A 21,888-nucleotide genomic window follows, 5' to 3' on the forward strand; every position below is an offset into this window, starting at 1 on the left:
TATATCAAGTGTACATCTTACCATTCTGTGATCACTTCCAACATTTACCTTATTCGGGACGGTAATATCATTCACAATATATCTTCTGTTAGTGAGGATGAAGTCGATTTCATTAGTTGTTAATCCATTTGGACTCTTCCATGTCCACTTTCTGTTCACCCTTTTCTTGAAAAAAAGTGTTCATTACTGACAATCCTTGAGATTCTGCAAATTCCACAAGTCTTTCACCTCTTTTATTTCTTTCACCAATTCCAAAATTTCCTATAGTTCCTCTTTCTGTGCTGTTTTGCCTTTTTCCAACCTTAGCAAGTCCCCCATAATAATAGTGTAGTTGGGTTTTCTGCTCATCTAGAAGACTCTCAATTTCGGTGTACATTTCTTCAACCTCTTCATCATCATGGCTCGATGTTGGTGCAGAAATCATTATAATCTTTAGCTTGTTCCTCTTAGAAATCTTGAGTATTAGTCTTGACACCCTTGGTGATGTACTTTTGAATTCCAAAATGTTGTTTTTAAAATCTTTATGGACCAGAAAGCCAACTCCACCTTCACTTCTTTCACTGTTTCCATTGGTGTACAGCAGATTTCCACTTGATAAACTTATAAGTGATTCATTTCTTCTTGTTTCAGCCAAACCGATGATATTTCAATTCACATTTTCTAATTCCTTTTCCAGCTCTAATATCCTGTCTTCACCGATGAGTGATCGTACGTTATAATCGTACGGTAACGCCTAAGGAGATTGCAAATTGAAACTGATGCTAATTTATCGTACAATGAACCCAAGAGCGTTAAAAGGCTGTAACAAGCAATCCCTTCCAGTAATTTGGAAATCAAATAAATGGGCTTGGGTGACAAAGCAGCTGTTTGAAGAATGGTTCACTATGCATTTTTGTCTTGCAGTCGAAAAATACTGCAAGGTAAATAATTTAGATTTCAAAATTCTTTTAATTTTAGATAATGCCCCTGGGCATCCTACCTCACTCACTGATTTAAATAACGATGTGAAGGTTATATTACCACCAAATACGACTTCTTTACTCCAGCCAATGGACCAAGGAGTTATTTCTACATTCAAAGCATATTATTTGAGATGAACTTTTGCTCAGGCAATTCAAGCTACAACTGGAGATGACGCAATCACTCTCGATGAATTTTGGAAAAAAACACAATATTAAAGAAGCAATTAAGAACATACACAAATCGTGGGAAGAAATGACGAACAGCTGCATGAGAGCAGTCTGGCAGAATCTTTTGCCTGAATGTGCAAATGATTTTTGCGGTTTCATTAATCCTGTCAACAAAGTTATTGATGAAAGTACTACAATTGGAAAAGACCTCGGCTTTGAGGAAGTAGATTCAGAAAACGTTAGAGAATTATTGGAATTGCATTCAAAAGACTTAAGTAACGACGATCTTGAAATTGAGCATCAACATGCATACGAGGTAGAAGATGAAAATGAAGTAGAAGAAAAGCAATTTTCTCCCAAAGAAATTTCATTCAAAAAACTTGAAGAACTATTTAATACACTTGAAAAAGCAAAAGAACTGATACTAGAGATTGATCCAGATGCAGAGAGAAGCATGAACGTTTGTCGAGGGTTAGATAAGCAAATTGATTGTTATCACAAAATCATGGAGGAAAGGAAGAAAGCTACCACTGTTCAATTGAAGTTAGATAAGTTTTTTTGCAAAAAAATTTAAATCATACTATCTTTTTTTAAATTTATTCCTTAATAATTTAAGAACTATGCAGTGCATTATAAGTACGTATTGAGTAAGAAAAAATATGTTTTTATAATTTTCAAGGATTCATTATAATTATTCCCATTGTTTCTTAAGTTTTATTTGTGCGGTATATTTCAAGGATTCATTAACCGCACTAATCAAGGGTTTCCTGTAGTTTGATTCCTAATCTTGGGTGGTTTGGTGCTATTCTTTACTGAACATCCCAGTTATCTTTCTTACTTATTTATTGAAGAGTTGAGCAATAATTTTGAATGGTGTGTCAGTGTTAAAGTACTAGTGGGTTTCACCAGAATGCACAAGTGCTTATTCTTATTTTGTATCTAAAAGTTAAATTTCAGTAGTACTTTTATATCATTAACATTCCTTTGTATATTAACTGTTAATTTATTTATTGCTGTTAATTAGTATATTTGTCATTACGATTTTACCATCTATTTTTCTTTTCCTGTAAAAAAAAAAAAAAAAAAGCAAGCAAGTACACAGATACTTTAAAATGTGACTTATTTTAAAGTGCTCATTTTTGGAACCAATGAAACTGATCTTTAAAAATAAACAGCCAGAATTAAAAAGCAGAACACTGAAATATCTAATCAGATTTCATTTATCCCTTTTTTTTTTTTTTTTTTGTTAATGAATTTATCATTGCACATTTTTTCCCTTTAAATATCTATTTCATGAAATTGCTACTTTCCACACTTCATTAAGCAAAATAATTTAGAAGTCATAAAATTTAAATGGTAATACTTAATCTAATTTAAACATCAAATTCAAAAATTCCAGCCTATGTATTACAAAAAGATCCAGATGATGAATAGCTTAAGCCTAAAATAAGCAAGATAGGCATTTTAATTGAAACCCCTGGTCAATGATGAGATGTTCAATATAATTACTTTTATTTAAAAATAAATTACTATATGTATTAAAATTAAACTACAGCACTGTTTATAGTTGATTATAACAAGTCTCACACACACACATGCACGCACGTGTGTGTGTGTGTGTATATATATATATATATATATATATATATATGACTCAAAATTTAAACACTACTAGCTTGTCTAGATATGTCAGGTTATTTGAATACACTGTAGCTTCACTTGGATCTTAAATATATCACTTTTATTCAGATATTCCCTTCTAGCCTCTACACATATTTAACAATACACACAGACACACGCATATACACTCTGAAATTCTATAAACATTTTGCAAAGCAATGCTTATCTACAATGCCAGCAAATCAATTAAAAAAAAAAAACATATGATCAGGACCTTATTACGAATTTACTATGTTTATATGGTTTATTGCATTAACTTTTCTTTTTTTTTGATAAATGCTTGCTTTAAATAAAAAAGCAGCATATTGCACATGCAGTATTAATCTTGGTTATAAGTTATTATTATTGTAGTCCTTAAATGCAATAAATATCAGTATGGAATTTCTTCCAGGTAGAACGTGAGGTCAAATATAGAATCCATTGAAGAGCCCATGATGTTACAGCTGAAAGAGGATGGTGATACACAAACATCTAAACCCATTTTACGAGATCTTGTAAGTAGTGGGGTGATTATCTTGGTGATTTACTTCTTAAAAGACTCTGCTTTACTTTGAGTATTGTTACTGTTTTGTTTTTTTTTTTTATTTTCCATGGCACATCCTTATTGCTTTCACATTCACTAAAAGATTTTTTCATTGCAGTCTGTGCTTGGGAAGCGAGTTCTAGATGCATAACTCATGGCCAGTTTCTGCTGGTATCAGTACATTCCATTAATGTGTACATTATGGAGAAAACAAGTTAGTTAATGAAAGTAGTGCTTTCAATCATTTTCCCTAAATTAAATGAGTTTTTTTTTTTCTATTTCTCTGATTAATAGTAGTGAAAAATAAATATTGCTATCTCCATATCAATTAATTACTAAGATTATAACATTTATAAAGCACTTAAAATAATATTACAGAACAAAACTGGATAGTCTTACATTCTCTAAACTTAACCGTTTCATTTACTTACAACAGTAAAATATTGATTAATCTTTTTTTAAGTCTGTTCTCTCGCTCGCTCTCTCTCTCTCTCTCTCTCTCTCTCTCTCTCTCTCTCTCTCTCTCTCGACAAATATATTATTATTAGTGTATAGGTGAAGATGCTGAACTGTCAGGTGTAATTACCATGGAAAAATTCAGAACAAATGCATGGTAAAAACAAATTACCTGAAATAAAATGAAATTAAAGTTTAACATAAAAATAAATGATAGTACCTAAAGCCGTGGGTTCTAGGACTTTGACTACTTTATCAATGGGGTTGGCAACGAAAATTGTAGGAGCCACTGCAATAAGCCGGGTCTCTGTTTCTGTTATGATGTACACATAAAAAAGATGTATATGTACATCTTTTTTAGTGTTAAGATGTACACATACATCTATTATGATGTACACGTAACACTTTTTTACGTGTGTTTTCTGTTATGATGTACACATAACACTTTTTCACGTGTACATCATAACAGATACAGAGACCCGGCTTATTGCAGTGGCTCCTACGATTTTTGCTGCCGACCCCATTGACAAAGTAGTTGAAGTCCTTAGATCCCCCCACGGCTTTAAGTGCTATCATTTATTTTTATGCTAAACTTTAATTTCGTTTTATTTCAGGTAATCTGTTTTTATCATGCAATCGTTCTCAATTTTTCCATGGTAATTACACCTGACAGTTCAGCATCTCCACCTATACGCTGATAATAATATATTTGTCTATATTTCATTATGGTTGCTGATTTTTTCTGCTATAATTAGTAGTACCCCAGATCCATAACCCAGTTTAATATTTTATTTTTAATACCTTTTCTTGTTTGCTAATACTTTCAGTAATTTCATTATATCTTATTTTTATCAATATTACACACACACACACACACACACACACACACACACACACACACACACAGCAGACCCCTTCCCCCACTGCTTTATAATATTAATCTGTTCCAGATCCACCATCGTATTGTGAAAATATCATAATGTGAACCAATTGTTTTTTGGTAATTTGTTCCAAGACCTCGGAAGTTGAAATTTTCGCTAAATAACTAAGCTATTTATCTCTGTAAAATGTGATTTTTATAATGGAGATTGTACATATTAATTAAAGCACAACACAAAAAATCACTTCAACTGAAGGATGCAAAAACAAAACATGCAGCCAACACGTTTATAAATGCCGCTATTGGCTGAGAGGAAGGACCACGTGGTCCACTCTGAGACAATCGTAAAGTGAAATAAGTAGGTGATATTTAACATGATCACTGGTTAGTAGAATTAGCCGCTTTATAGAAGCAAATTTCAAAAAACCAATTAAGATGCATTACACTCAACGTTATCATATGTTTGGGTATAAGAATCAATTTTTGAATGCCTTTGTGATATTTTTCTAAAGCACATTTTTGAGGCTCACTACCGTAAAACAATAAAAACAATTTTCAGTTTCTGGTTTATTGGGCTGTTAGTGCAATCTATTATAAACAAGTAATAAACTCGATCCTATTGCATTTGCGATAATACCGATAGCTGGAATTCAGGGATTTTTACGTTATTATGGTGAAGTGTGTTTCCCCTTCACTGAAATCTTCAATCATATAAAAAACATAAATAAATTTGTTTTTTATATGATTAAGAAAACTTTGTAAACTTGTTACTCCATATCTCACTTGCGCATATCGTGTTAGTTGCAATTTGTGCGTGCAGTGTTCTTTGTTATTTATTGCTTATCTTTTTTACCATTTTAAATTATACATCCTAGAAAAAAAAAAATCAGTGAACAGAAATATTATTAATTAGTTAGTATGTATAATATTACAGTATTAATTAAACTACATATGTACGTAAGCGTAAATTTATTTTTATTTTGCTAACCTGTGGAAAATATTCTTCCGATTTTCACGTATCATTTAATTTTGTTAATTGCAAAAATAGGAGAAATAAATATTCCTCCTATTTTTACTTATTAGAACCGCTTTTTAATATAATTAAAATTCAATTCACAAATATGATTACAATGATCATAGTTGTGAACTGCACTTACTATATATCACATATTGAATGGTATTTTACTATGAAGAGTCCATCATAAAGTGATTTGATCGTACAGTGAACCAATTGTAAAGAGGAGGTCCACTGTATATTTTCACAAGCTATCATAACACATTTGCAAGTTTTAAATAACAATACACGCAAAGCTTGCAAGGACTGCCTAAAGCTAACAATACTGCATTAAAACTATATTTAATCTATAAATTTCTTTTTTACGTGCAAATTGTTTGGAAAAAAAAGAAATAATTTCTGGTTATACAATTTAATGGAATTTGGAATGGCTCGACAAATATTTTTAAAAGCCCTAAATAGAAAATTTCATGGAAATCCATTCTCTGGCAGTCAAATTATTAATTGCAGATAGATGGACATGGTGAAGACATTAAGTGCATATATGTATGCAAGCATGCCCAAAAACTGAATTTTATATACTGTCAGACCACCAGGAATAAGATGTGTATAAGGGATGCATCATCAGATTTATAAAACATCATAAAATAAATTAAACCAATTTGATTAGGTCAACTAATGCTAATTGAATATAGTGGGACTGACAAGAGACATGGTGCCATCCAGAATGGGGGAAAAGAAATTTATTTATGGGGAACAGTGCTTCCCTCCTCCTAACCTTTTCCTTTTGACCACCGAGATTTTTTTGGTGAGTTGGTTAGTTTATTTTTTTTGGGTCCAAGAGTGAAAGGCACCAGTAACAGTGTTGACTATCTTCCAGGATGGCTCTGGATTTTGCAGGCACAGTGAGGATCAGATCGTCTGCATAGGCAATACATTCGGACCTACCCAGATCCAAGTCGAGAAAATCATCCAAGACAGTGGACCATAGTAAGGGTCCCAGAAGGGGGTTATCTATTCTGATTTTAAGTTGTTTTGGAGGGCCTATGGTAGGATCATCTTGAGGTATAAGCCAGTCAAGTATAGTATTTACTGTATGTGCCAATTGGTTGTTTTCATGTTGTTTCTAATAACAGTATTGTAGATGTTGTGCTAGTTGAGTTTATTTTTGCTAATTTTGTATATCAAACCCAAAGGGTCAGAGTTGCCAACTGTTTGAACTAAGGATTGCCAAGTGGTTAATTTCTGCTTAGCTATAGCCTTTACAAATTTTCTCTTTAGATTCCTGTAAGCATCTTTAAGTCTTTTTCTGTTTCTGGCCAAGATCTGTGCTGAAAGTGTTTTCATACCTTGTGAATGCACTTACGCTATACTGAAAGTTCATTATTCCACCGAGGAACAGTATTAAGCAGCACAAAGGAGCGCTTCTTGCACATAAAAGTCATAGTCATGTGCTGTCAACAAATTAATAGAATTCAGTTTCTTAGCAGTCTTTTTCTATAGAATCACAAAATTTTGTCCATTTAATGTGTTTAATGGAACCTTCTAATATTCTAATGGAGAGAAGTGTGCATGCAATAAGGATGTAGTTTGTAGAGACAGGCTGAAAGTAATTGCTCTTTGATCACTATTGGTAAAATCTTCATGTACAGATGAATGTGAGATTCTAGTTGACAATCGTGCCAGTCAGTTGTGATAGTTAGGTCTATATTGGATTCTCAATGTGTATTACAGAAAATGCTTAGCTGATTAAGAAGATTATGGAGATGTGGATTATGGGTAAGCAAAAAGTCTTCTGGGAGCTTGTCCCTGTTATCTAAAAGACCACTGTACCACAGAAATTATTTAGCATTGGAATCAGTAGTGATCGGTATATTTACAGGATGAAGTGTGAGTAATACTTTTTAAAGGTAATTGAGTGACATATTTGTATCATCAGGAGGGCAGTAGAATGAAATCAAGCAGAAGGAAAAGCAGATGTTGGGATTAACACCCAAGTAGAATTCTGTTCACATAATCCTGTAATGATAGTTACATCAAGCTGGTTGTTTATAATAATAATAGCTGATTTAGATCCATTGTTCCTGATTGGATAATTCTGGAGGTCATAGGGTAGCCATGACTTTAGAAGAATGGCTGAAAATGTGTTTGGAAAAGAATGGTTCTGAATGCACATGATATCATAAGAGTTTTCACCTGTAATAATTCTTATTTCATCAGCAATGGATCGTGAATGGTGAGCATTGATCTGTAGAAAAGAAATGGAGCTAAGAGGTAAGATGAGTTCTGTGAAGCAGAAGGTATATTGGTGTGAATTATCCATCAAGATTTTTGTAAGAGCAAGTTCTAATGCCCAGAAATATTCAGGACAACGAAGGTCCTGAATAGAATGATTGTAGTCGCTATATCTGTGTTTGCAGTTAATACACTTAGATGCCTCATTCCTATGTGGGCAGTCTGTGTAAATGTTGCCTCCACTGGCACAAAAGGGGCTGACACCTGGTGAGTATGGAGCTTGGCACACACCCAGGGTCTTGAGCTGGATATCATCATTCTTCTCTCTTTTAGTGATTCCTTCTTCTCTCTCTCTCTCTCTCTCTCTCTCTCTCTCTCTCTCTCTCTCTCTCTCTCTCTCTCAGGGTACTTCTCAATTTTTTTTGGCTGGTGCAGCATAAACCTTAGGCTTCCTTGCACCATATGACTAATAATAATAATGGCCACAGGAAACTATCTTAGGGGAATGGTACTGCAAGTAGTGACCAAAGCCAAGGCATCTAAAACACTTATTTACAGCAGTAAATTTCTGGTATAAATATGAGTAATAAAGCTTAAATATATTCCTTTGCTACTCATAATACAGAATAACAGATGAGATGAGAAACATATCTTGACTTGTATTTAAATTGCAGTTTTGAGGCAAGCAAAATCAACAGATTTAGTTTGTTGGAATTATTAGAAACACCTGGGGTAGTTGTTTTCTCTCTAGAAGAACATATGGAGGAGGAGACTGTGAAGATGTCATGGTGTCCTTTATGGGATTCCTCACTACCTTGTGTAGACACGAAATTATTCTTTAAGACTTGAACAAAAGTTGGATGATCATGAGAATGCAATGGGCTACCAATGAAGTTGTCAAAATAAGAACCTCTATTGTAATTCTTTTTCTAACTCGAAGGGACCATAACCAATGATGAATGCAGTGGTTATGGTCTCTGAATCCACCCATTTTTCCAACACAAAGAGCGCCTCCGTAGCCAGGTGGGAAGGAGCAGCAGTGCATAGCACACGCTTCTTGATTAGACCGGGGTTCGAGCCCGTCACCACCAAATACGGAGGATACGGAAAGGTCAGGAATGACCACCGTATATTCACGGAGCAATATGGCCTTAGTTGCTAATGCTCCTAAAAACCAAATAACAAACAAATAACAAACCAACACAAAGTTGGAAGCCATATTCATAACTTTGCTTGTCTCATTTGTAAGACATCCTGCTCGGGTAGCTAATAAACTAAATGAATATTTTTCATCGACATTCACACATGAGGAGTTGTTCAGCGAGGGGAATGCCAGAGGTGTATTCAACTCTGGCAGTAAGCTAGAGAATCTTGTAATAACTGAGAGTAAAGGGGAGGAGAAATTGTTGAAGATAAACACAAGAAAGGCACCTGGGGTGGATGGGATCTATCCAGTTATATTAAAGGAGGCAGCAAAGGAAGTAAGCAAACCCTTAGCCATAATTATGAGAGCTTCCTTGGACTCAGGGGAGGTACCCATGGACTGGAGATGTGCAAATGTGACCCCAATTCACAAAGGAGGATCAAAGGCTGACACAAGTAATTATAGACCTGTGAGTTTAACTTCTGTTCCCAGAAAATTAATGGAGGCACTGGTTAAAGAAGCACTGCAGGATCATCTAGACAAGACTTCAGTTATAGCTTGGACACAGCATGGTTTTGTTAAGGGTAAGTCTTGCCTGACCAATTTGATTGGATACTATGATGCAGTCACAAAAGAACTAGATGCAGGGAATAACTTTGATATTATATACTTGGATCTTAGAAAGACTTCTTTTGATACTGTTGCACATGGAAGACTGCTGCACAAATTGGAGCAATGTGGCATTGGGGGCAAATTGCTGCTATGGATAAAGGGGTGGTTGAGGGGGAGAAGACAGAGAGTGGTAATCAATGGACACTGCTCATCGTGGACTAATGTTATTAGTGGAGTCCCTCAGGGTTCAGTATTGGGTCCATTATTGTTTTCTGTATTTATAAATGACATTGATGATGGTATATCAAGCTTAATGTTCAAGTTTGCAGATGATACAAAGGTTGGCAGGGTTGTCAAGGGCACTACTGACACTATGCTGCTGCAACAGGATCTGGAAAGGTTGAGCAGATGGTCTGAGAGGTGGCAAATGAAGTTTAACATTGACAAATGTAAAGTACTACATAAGGGAAACAGCAACCCCAGAGCAACGTATCAACTCTGTGGTACTACACTGACAGTGGTAGAGAATGAAAGGGACCTGGGGGTGGTTGTGCAGGCAGATATGAAGTTCTCTGAGCAGTGTAGACGGGCTGCAAGGGTAGCTCATGGTGTATTGTCAATGATATATAGGAATTTTTCTAGCAGGGATAAGGAGGTGATTATTCCCTTGTATAAGGCAATGGTCAGGCCACACCTAGAGTACTGTATACAGGCCTGGAGGCCTCATTTCAAGAAGGATGAAGGATAAAGATTAGTGAATGGAACAAAGGGGTGCTCTTACGAATAAAGGCTTAAGTTTTGCAAATTACGGTGTCTGGAGACTAGGCACCAGCGAGGTGATCTGATAGAGGTGTATAAAGTCTTGAATGGTTTGAGCATGCTCAATGCTGATGGGATTCTTCCTCTTGCTCAGAATAATCACCTGAGAGGGCATAAATTCAAATTGAGGAACGACAGATGTAGGATAGATGTGCGGAAATTTGCCTTTAGCCAGCGGGTGGTTGGTGGAACAGACTTCCATCCCTTGTCGTGGAAGTTGATAGCCTAAATAAGTTTAAGACTCAGCTGGACAGGTATTTTGAACGAACAGAGGGGTGAAGTGGAAGTGGTTATTTTTTATTTATTTATTTTTATTTTTTTTTTTTTTTTGGCTGATGCTGCATAAGCTTGCTTTCTTGCATCGTATGCCTCTACTAATGCTAACCAACTATGGCGTTTTTCAGTTTGTATTAGTGTCGTGAGAAAATTGTTTATTAAAACGGGTAGCACTTTATGAAGAACAAGCTTCCTGTGAAACACAGTCTTCACCAACTTTCTCTGTTACATCTATCCAGGTAAGTATATCTGTTATTTTTCGATCCTATATTTGGTAGTATGTGTTTATCAGTTAGTATCCCAGGAGTGGGTAAAGGCAATGAGGAAAAATTCACAATATCAGAATGCCAGTTGTTTCTTTTTACATCAACATCCATGTTGTCTGACAAGATCATCCATGAGACAGTGACAAAAGTTTTCACTGTCTCGTTCACCCGGCAGAAAGTAGGTCCCCAAAAATAAGATCTTCATTTCGATCCCAAGTAAGGCAATTAACATGGAGCCAAGTTGACACTTTAACTGTTCCCAAGGTCCATACTTAGCAACAAGTTTGTTTGACTTGTATTTCTCAACCATTGACCATAAAGCCATAACAGCTGACCTTGTATTACACTGAAACTAGCAGAGTATCTAAAAGCATATACATATCAGATAGAAAAAATTATGATAAAAAGCTACCTGGTGTCAATCTGTATAAGATAAGATGAAAGTCAAGATCATCATCTAGTAAGGCATCTATTAGTATAAATTTAAACTTCATAAACTAGAAGGAAATATACAAATTCTAAAAAAAGTAGAAGATCATACAGAGCACTTGATTGTACACTACGGCACATGCACACTCTTCTACTTACAGGTAGCATGCCAAGCTCCATTTACTTTTTTGACAGAAAAAGTAAGTGGTTGATTCAAACTGCTTCTTAGTTGTTCTAATTATTCGCTATATAATTCCTTTCACATATGCATAGTGCAGACATATACTTTCACATTGTGTGCATATGTCTGCACTAATATTCCCTGTCTGAAACTTAGTAATTTGGAATCTCCTGTTTTCAGTTTTCTCTGGCTTAAATCTCTCTATCCCATTCTGTCAAATTCATCTGTTGCCACTGTCATTCTCCCATCCACACTAATTACAGTAAACCCCTGCTATTCATGAGGGTTACGTTCCTGAGAAATGCCGCGAATACCGAAAACGCGAATACTGAGTTATGGCTCCCATAGTAATAAAGGGGTTCCGTTCCAAAGTATGAAATATATAAGAAAAACTAGTCTAAAATTTTGTCTGTGTATGTATTATATGTACCTTCATAATATGACTATGTACATAGACAGTACATAGTGAAATGCAAGCATAAGGCATCGAAATGAAAATAAGAAACAATTTAATGTTAAATATAATATTTATTAGAAATTTCAAATAAATCTTTCAATCCAGCGCTTTTGCTTTAGCTAAAAAACTTATTCCGCCAGTTCTATCACCAGTTTCGCTAAAGTGTTGATAAAGGTGTTTTTGCCTTTTCACGAATGATGAAAAGGGGAAATTTATTTTGAGTTCGGTCTTCTATCCACAGATTTAAAGCTTTTTCCATTTTTACTAATTTAACATCACGAGTTACAGAGCAAATTTTTGAAGCAATTAGCGCGTTTTCACGGACACTATGGCGGATTTTTTCTTCCGATTTTTTGATTGATTGTACCATTGACTCATTGATTTTATATTGGTTTGCCACTGAGGAGAAACACATTTAGAAATTTTGTCTAATAACTCAATTTTATTTGCCAATGTCATCACCTTCTTTGATATTTTCACATTTCCCTTGTTATTTGTAGCCATATTTTTGTACAGGTTAGAAAGAACTTGTCCAAATAAAGTCACTTTCTTCTGTTAACACACTCGAAAAAGTCTGTTTTACATGCAAAATGGTAGATTTATCATTTTTGTAAGCATATCAGTAAATAAATTGATAAATTTATTCAATTTATAAGCATATAAATTAAAAGTAAACGACAAAACCTTCCATGGCAAGCACATAACACATACTGAACAAGGATTAGCGAGAAACATCCACACTCGTGATTTTGTCACCCCTCTCCCCCCACCCACTGAGCGCTGTTTTGACTGGGAAAGAAATTTTTAGCCACGCCCATATTTTTTTATGGCGGAAAATGTTGACGGCGCTTTAAAATTCACATTTTTTTTTAGGTTTCATTTTATATTAAATCAGTGAACGCGAAACCATGAATAGATACCGCGAATAGCGGGGGTTTACTGTACTTGGAACTGTTTGATTTCCTTTCTTTGAGACTTGACTTTCTCCAGTCCAACTTTCTTAACGTGTGGTAATTTTCCTTGGTGATTTTAATGTTCACAACTCCTGCTAGCTTCCATTTTCTACTCACACAGACCCAACTCGTAGAGATGCTGAGGCCTTTGCAATTACTAATTACCTCTCACAGTTTGTTCATGTACCTACCAGAATACTAGACAATTCTAACCACACAGCCAACACTTGATCTTTTTCACAAACAACACTTCTAATTACACAGTCAAGGTGAGTAGTCATCTAGGCACCACAGATAACTTCGTTATGGAGCCTTTCCCTCATGGTCATTCTCAATCTCATGTTGCTTGGCATTACAAGAATGCAAATTTTTTTTTTTTTTTTTTTTTTTTATGGAAACCCCAAACACGAAAGGTATCAAAACCTATAGTACTTAGTACCGTGCATGGGTTGAAAGAGAAGTATGGGGGGAATGCTGGAAACTTTGGAGGGAATGGCGTGATTTTTTTTTTTTTTTGGCTGATGCTGCACTTGCTTTCTTGCATCAGATGCCACTACTACTATTACTACTACTACTACTTTGCTCTAGAGACTAAACATGGGTTTCACCACTTCAAGCCTTCAATAAGCAAAGTGGTGGTATTGCACCGGTCGATAAGAGTCATCTACCACCTATAAAATGGGATGGTATGCAAGATTTTGGTGTCATTGCTTGCTCAGGTTGTGTGAAATTGTGCTTGTAGGGATGAAATCCTGTATTCCACACTCCACCTTAAAAATCTTGGTCTTTATTATCTTGATTTTCCAATGAATGTGCTAAGGCTGTTCAAGATTAGAAGTTGTATATTGCAGTTGGCTTGCAACCAAATCTCCAGGTTCATTTTCTGCCCACACCAAATTAATAACTGCTTTACAATTGTCAACAATTGTAAAGCAGTTATTAATGCCTCATGTGGTCTCCTGTCAAAAGGCTGTCAGAAGAATTTTTCTCAATGCCAAAAAAGTCCAGGTCCTGATGCTATTTCAAAATCTGTGCTCCTGAGCTTACTCCTGTACTATGTCACCTTTTTACACTTCCTTATTTCACTGCTGTTTTTCCTTCTGCTTGGAAATTTGGTAATATCCAGCCATGTCTTAAAAAGAGTAGCAAATCCCTCTCATTTGATTAATGTCCCATTGCACTTACTTCTACTCTTTCTAAAGTAATGGAGAAATTTTTATTAACAGCCAACTCTTAAACTGCCTGGAAACTTTGTCTGATCACTGATCACAGTATGGATTCCATCAGTGTCGATCCACTGGTGATATACTGGCTTATATTACCCATCTATGTGCAAATTCAATGGAAAAATTTAAAAATGGAAACTCAAGTTGCTCTTCACATTTCTAAGGCTTTTGATCATTTTTGGCATAAAGGTCTTCTAAATAAGCTTCCATCTTATGGTTTGCCAACTATTTTTTGTAATTGGGTATTCAGTTTTCTATATGACTACTCACTGTGGGTGTAGATGGCTGTCTGTCCTCTAATTGCACCACTAATACTGGTGTTCCCCAAGGTTCAGTTCTTTTTCCCAATCTTTTCCTCGTATATTAATGACCTTCTTCATTGACCAGAAATCCTATCCATAGTTTTGCTGATGATAGCACATTGCATTCTGCCTTCCAGTTTGAGAAATCTTACGCTGCACAAACAGCTTCAGCCTCTTATATATCCACTACCAATTCCTTATATCTAATCTACAGGTAATTCTTCAGTGGAGCAAAGATAACTTAGTCGATTTTAATCCTTCCAAAACTCAGTCCTTTCTTTTATCTCACAAAAAGGATTCTTCTGCTCCTATGCTTATTAGCATTAGCATTAGTAGAGGCATATGATGCAAGAAAGCAAGCTTATTCAGCATCAGCCAAAAAAAAAAAAAAAAAAAAACACACACCACTCCCATTTCACCCCTCTGTTCTTTGACCTTATTCTGATTCTAGGCAACATTGCCTGATTACCCTGATTTCTAATCTCTCTTAGCATAAGCACATCAGAAATATTGCTTCCTCTGCAGTTAAAGTATGAGGTTTTCTCTTTCATTCTCGACATTACTTTTCTTCAAATCTACTCACTTTGTGGAAATCTCAAAGAGGTTATGGGAATAATATCCCATGGTAGGGATATTATTCCCATAACCTCTCTCAGTCTTCTAGACTCCATTCAAAAGAGGTCAGTTAGTTTAATTAATTATCCATCTCTTACACAAAGTCTCTCCACTCTGTCTCATTGACATTCTCTTTCTACTGCATGCCTTTTCTATTTTTCTATAGATATTTCAATGGGCACCATTCTTTTGAATTGGCTTCTGCAATTCCATTCTCTCTTCCAAACTAGTCCAAACACATGCCACAACCAGTCGTCATCCTTTTACTGTCCAACTTCAAACTCACATAACCAACTTTTCTTCTTTCTCATGTATTCCTAACCTTTTTGGAACCTACCTTCACATGTATTTCCTGAAAATTATAATACACACAAATTTAAATCTAATATTAATAAGTATCATCTTTCACCTTTTCAATCTTCAACCCATGCATGGTACTAAGTCCTTTAGGGTCTAATGCCCTTCGTGTTTGGGGGTTTAAAAAAAAAAATGGGGAAGGCTTAGATAGATAATTTTGATACTGGAAAAATTCGTATTCCTCCCCACATGATTTTCAAAGAAAGTTTTATAAAATTCTGTTTATTTCAGAATTTGCTACACATGCCACTGGATGAGTACATTAATAGATAGAAATAATTAACACAGTCTTCATTATTTTTCCGGTGTATTCCACTTTATAAAAATTTAATCATTATATGCAATTTCCTAATTGATTAATAATTCTTAATGTTATTATTTCATTACTAATTCTTTATTTTAATGAAAAAATGAAACAAATGCAAAAAATGTATAATAAATAGTTATATATTTTATTATCTAATGAGAAATAGAAGGTTATGACCTATTTCATACTCTTCCCCTCTACAGCAACATCTGAAGAATATGCTTACCATTTCTACAAATTTTTTACAAGAAAATGTGTATCTTATGTCTTTGGATCCATTAACAGCTTGCAGGAAGGTATAGTTAAAGTTATATTTTTTATGATTAATATTATTCATTTAAAATTTATATTACCCTTAAATTTTCTGCATTATATAGTATCTATGTGTTATGCTATAGATATTTTTTCTTATATAGAAGGAGGCCTTGCTTAATGTTCTTTTGTAATTAACACTGTTCAGAAATTACTTCTGGGTAGTTAATGTTTTGAAGATACAGTATGCTATTTCTCTTAATACCAGGGTTTGCCAAATGCAGATATCCATTTTGGCCTCTTAGGAATTATAAATATTAACAAATAAACTTTGGCATTGGGGAGACCTCCTAAGGGGCTATTTACAAAACACAAATTTTGCGATTAAAAAAAAAACTAATAAATAATAGGACTTGAATTGAAGTGATCGTTCTCTAATAAAAAACAAAGACAAGAGAGACATTAAAGCGACAAAGATTATGAGAGTTATATTTTTCTTAACGTTTTGTAAATCTAGTTAATAGACTTTCAGAATAACTGCACCTGCAAGGATTCAAGGTGCCATTATTTCGTTTTTTCTGTTATCTAGAAAGTATTATTTGGTATATTTAAAGCAGAAGTAATGAGGCTAAATAAGAAATAGAGAAATTAAGAATATGATTTTATTAACTGCACATAAAAAACATAAATATGTTGACAATCCAATTTTATATTCTCCCGCGAGGAACTTTTATGGGCTTTTTTCACTCTGTGGCTGAGTTAGATAGCAAGGTTTTTTGTCCACAAAAGCAGGCAAATCGACCAGAGAACACATGCAATTTACAGACACAACGCTCATGGGTATATGTGTGTATAGTGTCTTCACAATCCCAAATTCACAAAGGGGGATTGAAGGGTGACACGAGTAATTACAGACCAGTTAGTTTAACTTCTGTTCCGGATAAAATAATGGAGTCACTGGTTAAAGATGCATTGCAGGATCATCTAGACCAGACTGCAGCAATAATTCAGACCCAGCATGGGTTTGTTAAGGGAAAGTCTTGTCTGACAAATTTGATAAGATATTATGTGGTTACAAAGGAACTGGATGCAAAAAATAATTTTGATATCATATACTTGGATTTCAGAAAAGCTGTTGCACATGGAAGAATACTGTACAAATTGGAACAGAATGGTGTTAAGGGTAAGTTGCTACAATGGATAAAAGGATGGTTGAGTGGGAAAAGACAGAGGTTGGTAATCAATGGGTGCTGCTCTTCGTGGTCTAATGTTATTAGTGGAGTCCCACAGGGTTCGGTGTTGGGTCCACTGTTGTTTTGTATATTTATCAATGATATTGATGAATGTATATCAGGCTTAGTGTCGAAGTTTGCAGATGATACAAAGGTTGGCAGGGTGTTAATGGCAGTGTGCTACTGCAACAGGATCTAGAAAATTTGGGCAGATGGGCTGAGAAGTAGCAACTGAAGTTTAACATTGACAAATGCAAAGTACTGCATATGGGTAATCCTAGAGAAATGTACCAACTATGCGGTACTACACTTAAGGTGGTAGAAAATGAAAAAGACCTGGGAGTAACTGTGCAGTCAGATATGAAGTTTTCTGAGCAATGCTGACAGGCTGGCAGGGCAGGGCAGGTCATGGGGTTTTGTCAGTGATATATATAGAAATTTTGCCATCAGGGAAAAGGAGATGATTGTCCCTCTGTATAAGGTAATGGTCAGGCCACACCTTGAGTACTGCGTACAGGTATGGAGGCCTCATTTTAGGAAGGATGTAGATTTGCTTGAGCGTATACAGAGAAGGGCAACAAGATTGGTGAGGGGAATGAAGGGATCCTCTTACCAAGAGAGGCTTATGTTCTGCAAATTGCAGTGGCTGGAGACTAGGCACCTGCGAGGTGATCTGATTGAGGTGTATAAGGGCTTGAATGGGTTGAGCACGCTGAATTCTCATGGGGATTCTTCCACTTTTTCAGATTACGAATCTAAGGGGACATAAATTCAAATTGAGGAAAGACAGATGTAGAATAGATGCTGTGCAGAAATTTTCCTGTAGCCAGCCGGTTGTTAATTACTGGAACACACTTCCATCTGTCATTGGTGGAAGTTGATACGATAAATAAATTTAAGGAAGAACTGGACAGATATTTAGAGGGAATTGTTTTGTAAATTTTTTTTTTTTTTTTTTTTTTTTTTGGCTGATGCTGCATAAGCTCATACATTTGCTTTCTTGCATCACATGCCACTACTGCTACTACTACGAATTAACTTTCCGGGTGACTCTGATGTAATAGTTTGGATTATATCAAGTTTGTCTTTAATGTTGTTCTTTTCTTCTCTGTATGAGATTTATTAACTTTAGGAGCCATAGTGAGGAGTTTTTAATTTAAAATAAATGTAAAAGAAGTACAGAATTCACTTTCAAAATGGCGAATGTACACAAATATAAAAACAAATACAAGGGTAGCTGTCTTGAGCTCTAGCAAACGCTAATGTTTTCTTAGTAATTTTATCGTATTTTTGATTAACATATTAATTTGTTTTACAAATTAAATATGTTAAATAGGATGAGTAATGTTCATTAGTTTATTTTTTAAATTTAGCTAATGATTTTGTAAGTTATGACTCGCTACTGATACCAGTATTGTATCTGAGTTTCAACATGGAAATCGTAGCACGTAACCAGTAGTGCCGCAGAAGACTAACGGGGTTTTAATTGTAATTAATAAGTAGTTTGCAGGTTTTAATCACTTTTTAGGCATATATATCTTTTGTATTTAGCTAAGGATAAAACTAATTTAACGTTGCAATCGTTGTGGTATAGCATAATTTGATAGCGCATACCTTGAACTTCGCAGCATAAGATATAACATGAAAACTTGATAGTATAATACGTATCGCTGCGTTATCTTAGTATAGTATTGTACAGTCAAGTGTAGTATAGTATAGTCAATTAATGAATTAAATTATTAGCTTTATGAATTTTTCGTTGTTAATTAATTAAATAATATTTAAACAGAAATCATGCCCCAGACTAGAGCAATGAAGCAACTTGCACAAAGTAGTGGGAGTGCTGTGTCATGGGGGAGAACCAAGGCAGCAATTTTCCAATGACAGCATCACAGCCTAAAAAAATGTGCAACTTATGAAATGTTTGCAGATCTTTCTGGAACAGGACATGATTTTGCTGAGGAGGATGTCTTTGTTCTAGGTGCTGAGTGTCAAGAAATTTGGCACGAACTCAGTGTTCTGATGGGCATCTATGAGAGTTTTAAGAGTAGGGTAGATGCCCTTGAAGGAATTAAAATGAGGGCCCATCAAACTCTCAGCTGCCCAACTCAATGGTAGAGCTCACTCTTGTGCATCAGGCAACACAGGCAATCTCCAAGACAGAATGTGCTGGTCCCATAGGAACTAGTTATTGTTGGTGACTCTATTTTCAGGAAGATGGGGACTATATTATGCAAGAAGGATAGGTGGAACGGGACCAGGGTATGTCTGCCGGGCAAAAGTTGATGATGTAGAGCAGATTAGTATTAGCATTAGTAGAGGCATATGATGTAAGAAAGCAAGCTTATACAGCATCAGCCAAAATAAAAAAAAAAACCTTCCCATTTTACTGATCCATTCGTTCCAAATGTGTGTCCATTTCTGCCTTGAATCTATTTCAGCTATCAATTTCCACAATAACAGATAGTAGTTTGTTCCAGCAATCAACTACCTGCTGGCTAAAGGCAAATTTCTGCACATCTATTTTACAACTGTCTTTCGTCAGTTTGAATCTATGGCCCCTCAGGTTTGTAATCTGAGCAAGAGGAAGAATCCCATCAGCATTAAGCTTGCTCAATCCATTCAAGGCCTTATACACCTAATCAGATCGCCTTGCAGGTGCCTAGTCTCCAGAAGCTGCAATCTGCAGAACTTAAGCCTTTCTTTGTAAGTGCACCCCTTTGTTCCCCTCACCAGTCCTGTTGTCCTTCTCTGTACTCATTCCAACAGCTCTTCATCCTTCCTAAAATGAGGCTTCCAGAACTGTATGCAGTACTCAAGGTGTGGCCTGACCATTTTCTTATACAAGGGGATAATTACCTCCTTATCCCTGCTCGCAAAATTCCTCTATATCATTGACAAAACCACATGACCTACTTTGGCAGCCTGTCTGCACTGCTCAGAAAATTTCATATCTCACTGCACAGTTACTCCAAGGTCTCTTTCATTCTCCACTACCCTGAGTGTAACACCACATAGTTGGTACATCTCTCTGGGGTTACTGATACCCATATGCAGTACTTCATTTTTCAATGTTTTGCATCATTTCAGTCTTGCATTTTCATTACAATGTTACTTCAGTCTGCTACTTACTCTACCGAATCAACGTTAGTTGAATAGGTAGCGTAATTAGTGGATATTTAGGAAGTGATGTAATTTGTCATTTCAGTGTTGCATTTTCACGACAAATTGGTTTTACTTCAGTCTGAAATTTAGTAGGTGCCCCCTTTTCACATCAAAAAGTAACATTTGTGGCATTGCTGAAGATGAGCAAAAGTCTGTAAAATTGATCTTTGAATTGGAAAATTGGCTTGGTAGCATCAAAAATCCATGTTCATTCGATTACAAGTTTGTTAATGGGATGATTACTGTAATTCCTTTTTATTTCCTCTCAATGTGGGCACCTGTATACCATGAAGGGATCTCCCAGTGATTCTGCTGGTCTTCCAGATTAGCATCACTGGGATCAGCACTCGTGCTTGGCTCCAGGGTGACATCATTGGAATGTGGCATGTGCAGCTGTGTACACCAACCTGTGGAAACTTGGAAAGGGAGATCCTGGTGGGTGACGTTCCCAGTTCTGTTCACCACTTTGATCCCTGCTTCAACAAGACAAGAGGTCCCAAACTAGCCTGACTGGGATCATTGGACAGGACAGGTGGCTCTTACTGCTATGGTCAATTGCATTTCAATAAGCCTCCCTCCCTCTGCTCCTGGGACATGGTCAAGACATTGAAAATGTGGGTAAGATGTTCTAAGCAAACTTGGCATCCCATTCGTGTATGCAGTACCTGCTAGTTCATGAGTGGGCATCCCCTTTATAGGGCTCTATGGTGATTAAGTTACTCAGGGCATCAGAAATTTATTTTACTCCTATGAGTAATTTAAATCCCTCTTTTTCTTATAGGGCCCCCCGACAATGCCCCTACCTAATCATGCAAAAACAACAACACCAATTCAAAAAGATCCAGAACAAATGATACAACGTAATTGACACCAATTTTCCTTGTTCTCCAATCCACCAGAGAGCAGGAAATGAGGGGAAATGTCATCCTCCCTCATCCAGAAAGGGTTACAAGGGCTGGCAGAAACTCCAAAATCTATTAAGACTGTTTTGGAGATCATCTAGGTGACACTTCAAAACATGCCCAGCAAATCCTGAGAGCCACATCGACAGAGGAATACCTATCATCATTATCCCACATTAAAAAAAAAATAATAATAACTCTGAACTCTTCACATGGTGCCATATGAGAATGTTGTTGTTATTTGGTTTTTAGGAGAATTTGCAACTAAGGCCATATTGCTCCAGGGATATGCGGTGGTCATTCCCTGACCTTTCCACATCCTCTGTATTTGGTAGTTACAGGCTTGAACCCCGGTCTAATCAAGAAGCATGTGCTACGCACTGCTGCTCCTGCTCCTGCCCACCTGGCTACAGAGGCACCATATCAGAGTGAAATCTTCTTTGAGGTCTCTGGAGAAGGGATCAGCTGTGAAAC

The 21,888-nt window shown here is 35.9% G+C and overlaps 1 protein-coding gene across 3 annotated transcripts in view; it reads left to right on the plus strand.

Annotated features, from left to right (window-relative positions):
* The window catches only part of LOC150078490 (uncharacterized), a 160,323-nt gene that overhangs the window by 27,954 nt on the left and 110,481 nt on the right, over positions 1-21,888 (plus strand). For all 3 annotated transcript variants that reach the window (XM_090385525.1, XM_090385527.1, XM_090385526.1), the window contains exons 2-3: positions 3,202-3,304; positions 16,067-16,159. In XM_090385525.1, the coding sequence (XP_090241651.1) occupies positions 3,242-3,304; positions 16,067-16,159 (156 nt within the window). In that variant the 5' untranslated portion in view covers positions 3,202-3,241. The remainder of the gene's footprint in view (positions 1-3,201; positions 3,305-16,066; positions 16,160-21,888) is intronic.

This window comes from Mastigoproctus giganteus, chromosome 11 (genome assembly GCF_048544385.1).
Source record: "Mastigoproctus giganteus isolate SK-2022 chromosome 11, ASM4854438v1, whole genome shotgun sequence".
Classification (NCBI taxonomy): Eukaryota; Metazoa; Arthropoda; class Arachnida; order Uropygi; family Thelyphonidae; genus Mastigoproctus; species Mastigoproctus giganteus.